Source organism: Tupaia chinensis, unplaced genomic scaffold (genome assembly GCF_000334495.1).
Source record: "Tupaia chinensis unplaced genomic scaffold, TupChi_1.0 Scaffold000048_1, whole genome shotgun sequence".
Lineage (NCBI taxonomy): Eukaryota > Metazoa > Chordata > Mammalia > Scandentia > Tupaiidae > Tupaia > Tupaia belangeri.
The window spans coordinates 5,776,653-5,784,632 of record NW_006159506.1 but is presented as its reverse complement, the minus strand read 5'-3'; the positions used below and the strand labels follow the sequence as shown (position 1 = coordinate 5,784,632).

Here is a 7,980-nt window from a genome sequence, read left to right as displayed (position 1 = left end):
CCGGCTCTACCGTCTCATCCATTTCACTCTAACAGTTGATTGCCTTTTCCTATGCGGTATACCGTGTCGCAGGATTACAACAAAAGAAACAGAGTCAGGGAGGGGACACCCAGCCTTCAACAACGGGTCGGGGCAGGGAGAGCGGGGTGAGCGTGCTGTTTGTGAACCGAAATCACAATCTTCTCTTGTAGAAAGGCTCAGATTAAATCTTAGAATGTTTTTTAAGATGTCTTTTTCACGATCATATACTGGGAAACCAATCTCATACTAAACTGATTAAATAATACGTTTATAATCTATAACTGTTTGCACTTCCAGCTTTTTTTGTTGTAAATACAAACTATAATTTATTGTCTATTTTATAATATTTCGCTGGTTAACAGTTAAGGACGGACCAGATTTTTTTTTTTTTTTTAAAAAGAGTTTATTTAGAAAGTATCATAGTGTAAACAAATTGTACCACTTTGATTTTTTTCTTTTAATACAAGACTGATGATGCAAAGCCGAAGCCACGCGTGACGGTTGTGCTTCTCTAGAAAGTTGGTTTTTTTTTTTTTAAAAGAACGTCTGTGAACCACACTTGATTGAATAAAGATTTCCTTTAAGGCAGAGGCTGAGACGCTGCTCTGTTACCTGCTCCTCAGACTGTACGAGGGGTTTTGATTCTGAGATTCCTCTGGGCCCAGTGTCCATGTCACCCTGTGCATGGGGCAGGTGGAGGGTGCTGGACACAGAGTGGTCACTAGGAGGAGTAACTGGGTGATGAGGGACAGATACACACCTGCAGTTGGGCCCCAGCTGCTCACTTCCAGGGTGACTGTCCCAATGCGTAATAATGAGGGCGGTGGGCGTTGAAGGATGCTGGCATCAAGAGCCGTGCACGCTGGGCAGAACAGCCCTGCCTTCGGTCTTTGGTCTCGAGGTCAAACGAATCCCACTTTTCACACGTCAGCAGGGCAACCTCCTGCAAGGTAGGGGACGCAGTGCAGCAGCCTCTGAAAGGACTGCTTAGGAGCAGGACCAAAACTGCCCGGTTTGGGCCCTATCGCGCAGAGGGGCTGCAGGTCTCTCTTGGAAACCCAGGCCTAGGAACGCCCTCTGCGTCCTGCAGTTGCAGGTGGAAAACAGAATCTTTCTACAAATCGACCCACAGTCCGAATGAGCCTGGTGGAACATTTGCGCCCACGCTTTCTACAGAAGACATTCAACCCCAGCTGTTCGCATGGACCCTGGCTGCGGGTGAACATAATGAACCAAAGTCATCGTGCACCCCTGAGAGACCAACGGAGGCTGCCTTGAACGGTCACCGATTTGACAAGGGTCCACGCACACGTACGACTGTGGCGACAGCATGTGCTAACGCAGGCACGTGAGAGGTACCGCTGCTCTCCTTACGGCCGGCTTCGGACGATGAGAAAAGGAGTAACAGAAACCACGTCCAGGAGTGGCTGTGAAGGTGTCTTCGAGAGCGTGGGGTTTCGTTTTCCAGTCTGCTGCAAACTACGGACCGACACCGTTAAGGAGCAGCCGGTCGTGACCTTCAGAGCAGAGGAGCGTCGGTCCCGCCAAGGTCTCCTTTCCAGAACGTGTGGGCAGTTAAACAACTAGACTTTGGATGAGGCTTCCCCAAAATCACTCGGGAGCCAAAAATAGTCCCGCAATTTGATTTTCCTTGATGCTATTTTAGTCTCAAAGGAAACCATTTAGATTTCATCAAGAGAAGGTTAAAGGGGACGTATCGGCACTGAAAATACTGAGTTTGCACAGTGACCATGAGCCTACACGTTTACTTAGAGAGACTTAATAAGGAATCCGTAGGGTGTGTGGGCTGCACACACACACACACACACACACACACACACACACACACACACGAGCGCACGCGAGGAAGCTACCACGAGTTCAGCACATTCAGCTCTCTGAATAACCCTTCGAGGTGCAGCCACGCCCTCACGATTTCAGTCCTGTAGGCTGGGTGGAGGTGGCCCGGTGGAGACCACTTCCTGCTGGGTGTCTATAGTTCATCTTTCGCCTGGCGCAGGACGAAGTGGTGGAGGGACTCCAGGTCTCTGCCTCCGCTGTGCTCACTGACTTTCTTCCCTCCGCGGAAAAGCAGCAACGTGGGATAGCCTCGTACCTTAGGGGGGAAAGGAAAGGTTTGAAAACCAGGGCTCAGGACTGCACGCGAAAACCGCCTCGGTAAAACTAGGCAAGCTCTGGCTGTGGCTGGGAAGTTCTGTGGCTGATTTCGTTTTCCTTTTGAGAGGCGCCCCCAACAGGGTCTTCAGGTAACAATCCGTCCCCCGCCTCGGCCAGCCTGGATCACGGGCATGGGCATGCGCACACCTGGCGTGTACAGGGAGCCCTCAGGAGCAATCCCAGGACCTTCCCAGTGGGCCCAACATCATGGAATACTGCATCACCACTGTGCCACCCCAGCCACTCTCCGTGGCCAATTTTTTAAAGATGTGTAAACCGTCACAAAAGAACCAGATGGTTTGAAAAGTAAAGCCTTGGGGCTCTCTATTCATTTTTCAACCCAAATAAAAGATAGCATCAAAGAAATAACTTCGAACCCTTCCCTATCAAAAGCCTCTACTTCAGCCTGCAATCATTCCTTGGATACTTTCACTTGGGATTGAAAAGTGGATAGGGAGCTTTGAGCCTCTACTTTCTGGGGAGAATGCAGACAGGGTCCAGCAGGCCTGGGCAGGGGTCTGGGGTCCTGTGTTTCCGACAAGCTCCCGGGGGTGCTGCACCACTCCGTGGCTGGTGCTGTAAGATCCAGAGCCTCGAGGCTATACCTTCCTCAGCTGCAACTCTTCTCTTGGAAGAATTTTAAGGCACAAAATACGACTGGCATCGAATGAGGAGAAATTGTGTCTGTGGTGCGTCTATTCCTAGACTCTGATGGTAAGGTCGTAAACTCTCAGAGGCTCCCAAAGAGTTCTAAGAAAATGACACAAGCCAGCTGGTGGCATCGTGGAGCCTAAGGCCATGTGGCCAACTGCAGTGTGATTCCCAGACACGGTGGGTTGGGAAACACTGGGCATGTGGGCATATGCGCCCAGAACCCCAAGAGGGGAATGGAGAAGGAGGGACTGCGGTGTGACTGTGGCCTCTAGGGGCTGATTTCTCCTTTGCCCCCTGTCTTTCCAGTGAGCACATGCACCCCTCTGGCAAAAACTAAAGAAAAAAAGGGAAAAACAAAACACACACATAAACGGGTGGGCTGGATGGTGGCACAGGGGTAATGCAACTGGACTCACATGGGAAGGTCCCCAGGCCATGTCCTGGGCCCTCCCTGAACATACCAGGTGCACAGGTGTCGGTCATGTGCGCTAGCTGACATGGATCCGGGTGTGAAGACCCCGTAGAAGTACCTATCTCTCATTCGTGGAGAAATAAACTTAAAACTTGGAAGATAAGAAAAAATGTAAATTGCAAATCTTCTAGGCCATTAGATTGAGCTAACAGCTGGGATGAAAGGTCACAGTTAAACCACCCAAGCACAAGACTAGCTTGCTGGCCTGGTCCTTTTCAGAAGGGAGTTTATGTTCACATGTTCGTTTTACTCAGCCTTGAGAATGCTGGCCTTTGTCTAACAAAAGAGCCTCTTGGGTCTCTACAACGAAGGCCACAGCCAGCTGCTGGTCAGTCAAGAATGGCCACGCGGCCGCACCGTACTCTGAACGCCTCGGGCCCAGCTACTGCTCAGCCCCACGTGGGGAGAGCCAGGCCTAAAATCCCCTGCTGAAGTGTGTATACCGATGAATAAAAGTGGGTAGAAAAGGGGATCTTTTTTCTTTTTTGAGTCTCTCTCTTGCTTCTCAAAATGAAATGACTCAGAAGGATGCAATACACTTTGTTGAAAGGATGCGGGCAGAGGGAGTTATCTCGGTTGAGTCCCTGATACCGAACTGCAGCTCCACTGGGACCTGCTCCCACACTCCACGTCCCCACCCGTGCCCCGTGGGAGAGCACCTACCGAGTACTTGCTGCAGATGTTCCGCTCAGCTGTGCAGTCCACTTCGGCGATCTTGACCCCCGCCAAGCCAGGGAACTCCTTTTTAGAAAGTTCCTCCCATGTAGGAGCCAGGTTCTTACAGTGGCCACACCTAGGAACACAGCACGAGGTCTGTCGGTGCTCTGAGTCAAGGTCATGCCCCTGGACTCTGCATCTGCACGAGACGCCCACGACTGCCCGGAAGCTTGTGACCTGGCAAATTCTCCCACTGGGTGCACGCTAACTTCTCCCTCTTCCCCTTATCCCAAACGAGAAAGCCAAGGTCAAGCCAAAGCAGACTTTCAGGTAACCGGACAGGAGGTCGGTGCAGATTTTGAGACCATTTCCATGGCAGAGTAAACTGAGCCAGCTGGTTACCAGATGTGCCATGAGCAGGAGGAGACAAAGCAGAACCAAAACAGAATCCACTCTTTTTTTTTTTTTAAGAGAGAGATTTTTGCTATAGGGCATATGCACTCACTGAAGAGAGACAGAAACCAAGAAATCAACCCCCCCAAGGGGAGATGGCCATGCTGCAATCCCTTCTCCAGTCTCCTCTTAGGATTTTAGGCATGCACGCACACACGCCCAGCGTGAGTTTTAGCCACCGAGTCCAGGATTCGAACCACGGTCAACTATGTGGAAGTCCAGCAACGTAACCATTACACTATCTGCTGGTCCCAGAATCTACGCCATTTACAAAAATCAGCTGAATGGCAAAAACGTTTTAGAACTGTTTAGGATCTCCAAGTTTCAAAATGACTTCAAAGCTTCCATGATGCTTTGGTGATTCGGTGTGAGCTTTGAGGCCACGTCTGAGTTTGGTTCGGTCCCGTCTTCCTACCCCTTTTTTGACCCTCTCCCACTAGACAAGACTGCTGCCCTTCCATGAAAGGTGACTGCCCTTCTTTAGACTTGATCTGCGTAGCTTTAGATTAAAAAAAAAAAGAAAGAAACAAATTTTAGAGGCATTATGTACTAGTGTTTCTATTCTTTAAGAATAGAGAAGCACAGTTCATACGAGTCACGTGCTCATTAACTTCCTTTCCTGCTTCTCACCAACACCTGGAGGGAAACAAATAAATGGAAGCACACGTGTGATGTATGCGGACTTCACGTGTGATGTATGTTGACTTCACATGTGACATATGCTGACTTCACGTGCTCATGTTTAAAGAGCTGAATGAACTCCCGAACACTCCCGTGTCCGACTGTTTTAGCACGTTGTCTGTTTTACTTAGGAACATAAAGAACTGTTCCCATTTTACCGCTGGGGAAACTGAGGTTCAAAGGAATGAAAGGCCACAGAGCTGTTCACGAAGCTCCGGGGACCTATCGTCCTCCCACATTGGTTGCCTTGGTCTCGAACCACCTGCGACCCATTCGTGCTCTGATGCCCAGGGCCACGTGGCACGAAGGTTCGGGTGACTGGGTAACACAGTTAATGGTTCTAGAAGGAAGCTGAGCTCCCCTGACTTCTTTATAACATTTAGAGGGGCCAGTGGATGGTGTAATGACTACGAAGCTGAACTCCCATGTAGTCGATCGTGGTTTAAGTCCCAGATCCGGTGACTTAAAACTCACACTGGGTGTGTGTACGTGCATGTCCAGAATCCCGAGAGGAGATTGGAGGAGAAGGGACTGCGGTGTGGCCATCCCCCTTGGAGGGTGATTTCTCACTCTCTGTCTCTATCTCCCATGAGTACGTGAACCCTATAGCACAAATCTCTCTTAAAAAACAAACAAACAAACAAAAAACATCGTTTAGAAAAAAATGAGGAGCAAAAACACATTTACTGTTCACCTGCCCCAGGTGACAATCCACCTGGAAAAGTAGGTACCACAAGCCCAGGTTTGGTAAGGCCCTATCGTCTGCTCCACTTTCACGTCTTCTGCGACGCAGACGGAGCGTTACGATATATGAACCCCAGTCTCTGTGAGTACCTGACGCCACTGAACTGCAGCGTATCTGAATATAGGGGTACAACGGGTGCCCAACACTGAGCCGGAGGGCTGGCTAACGAGCTGAACGCTGGACATGACACGACTCCACACCAGGACAAAGCAGTCACTTACCACGGAGCGTAGAACTTGATGAAGGTGATTCCTTCTGCCACGGTGTCATCGAAGTTACTTTCGGAGAGTGCCAACACAGCGCCCTGCAGGGGAGGGAAAAGCCACGGTTCGAATGGATTGCCTAAAGTGGACCAGGGCCATGCTTTGACGTTGCAGAAATATAAAGTCATTTTTAAAAAACGCTGTTGAGCATGCTCCAAAGTCACACGAAAACGCCCACACACCTCCCACGTCTCGAGCTACACAGAGGGGCAGGCGAGCGGCTTTGGAAGGGCAGGCGGTGACGCGTGGTCCTGGGGACTGGAGCCCAGGAGGTGCCAGCACACAGGGGACAAGGCTGACTGAAGACTCCAGGAAGCCGTGGAACCAGCATCCTCTGGGGCACTGTGGTGTGCACACTGAACGTTCCAGGTTCCGGTCCATACCGACCACGGAGTCCAAAGTCCGCTGCCTGGTCTGCTGCAGCCTTCATAGGCTGCGTCTCTCACCGACCACACTGCTCTCCTGCTGCGTGTGCATGAACACTTCTCCAGAGGAAAGCACGGAGTGTGTGTGTGTGTGACACGGCACGGCACGGACGACCACGGTAGATGTGAAAAACGATACCCTGAGCTCTGGCCGGAGAACAGATAGGAAGGGCCTGGCTACACGGCAGGCTGCTGTAATGAGGTTCCATCCTGACGGTCCCTTTCAGGATCACACCTGCCTGCGTCTCTAAAACCGGACCTGCGCCTCCCTGCCGAGAGCAAGACCCCTGAGCAGCAGGGCTGCTCTGCTCAGGCCTGGCGTCGAGGAACTTGTGTCTCCGAGGCCAAGGCCGAGCACGGCCACGTGGGGACACTGGGAACAACGGCAGCTCTATGTCCAGAACATGAAGCTGCACTCACCGACAGACCCACCGATGGCAGAAAACCTTGTTAAAATGCAAACGTTCTGTGATGAAAACATCCACGGTACTAATTACAGTCCCCTCGGGGACCGTGACGGCCACTCCTCTAACATGCGTGGCCCTAACGACTACCCACCTTGTGTTAACTTCTCAAACCAAAACGCCAACTTCTTTTTTTTTCTTAAGAGAGGTTTTAGGGTACATGTGCTCACCAGGCAGACAGATAGAAAGTCCCCCTACAAGGGGGATGGCCACACCACAATCCCCTCTCTTCCATTCTCCTCTTAGGATTTTGGGCACACACACACACACACACACACACACACACATGCCCAGCGTGAGTTTCAACACACTGGGTCTGGGATTTGAACTCAGTCTACTACATCGGAGTCCAGCAACGTAACTGTGACACCACTGGCTGGTCCCAAAATGTCAACTTTTAACCTACATTCAGGCTATCTCTAACCTGCAAGAACCCAGTGAATGAGTGGGCCGCGGGTGAGGAGCCCTGACTGCCTGATCCAGGGGGAAAGGGGCAGGAGGCTCCACGGCCTTTTCTGTTTCCAAGTAACTGGGGCGTGGGGCGAGATGGCTCTCCGGATCACGCTCTCTTCTGTAAACACTGAGGGTTCAGTTACTGAGCCCTGTCCCCGAGCTCAAGGACTCAGGGCACGCTGCCCCTCCCTCTGCTCCGATGCCCCTGTCCCAGGCAGGAACGTGGCCCACTCCGAGCGTAGCTGCGGGAACTGAGGGCGCAGTATCTACTCTGCTTTGGAGACATGCCGGCAAACAGGCCTGAGGGTGACGAGCCGCGAGATCCCGAACAATTTCATCTGCACGGTGGCTTCACCATCGGTGCCTGCCTGCAGGCGATGACACAGACTCACTCGCCCGGGCCTTCACTCCGGACTCACACGAGGGTTTCCGAAACGTTCACAGAGGGGCCTGGTGGTTAAGGGAACCAGATCCCACGTGGCCAACTGCGCAGTTCAAATCTTGGCCCCAGTGA

The 7,980-nt window shown here is 51.5% G+C and overlaps 1 protein-coding gene across 1 annotated transcript in view; it reads right to left on the bottom strand.

Moving 5' to 3' along the window:
• Positions 1-544: 544 nt before the first annotated feature.
• Positions 545-7,980, bottom strand: part of TXNDC5 (thioredoxin domain containing 5) — a gene marked incomplete at its 5' end in the record, with an annotated part of 54,801 nt that continues 47,365 nt past the window's right edge. The window contains 3 exon segments of the mRNA XM_006141226.3: positions 545-2,137; positions 3,989-4,118; positions 6,083-6,165. Of these exon segments, the coding sequence (XP_006141288.2) occupies positions 2,015-2,137; positions 3,989-4,118; positions 6,083-6,165 (336 nt within the window).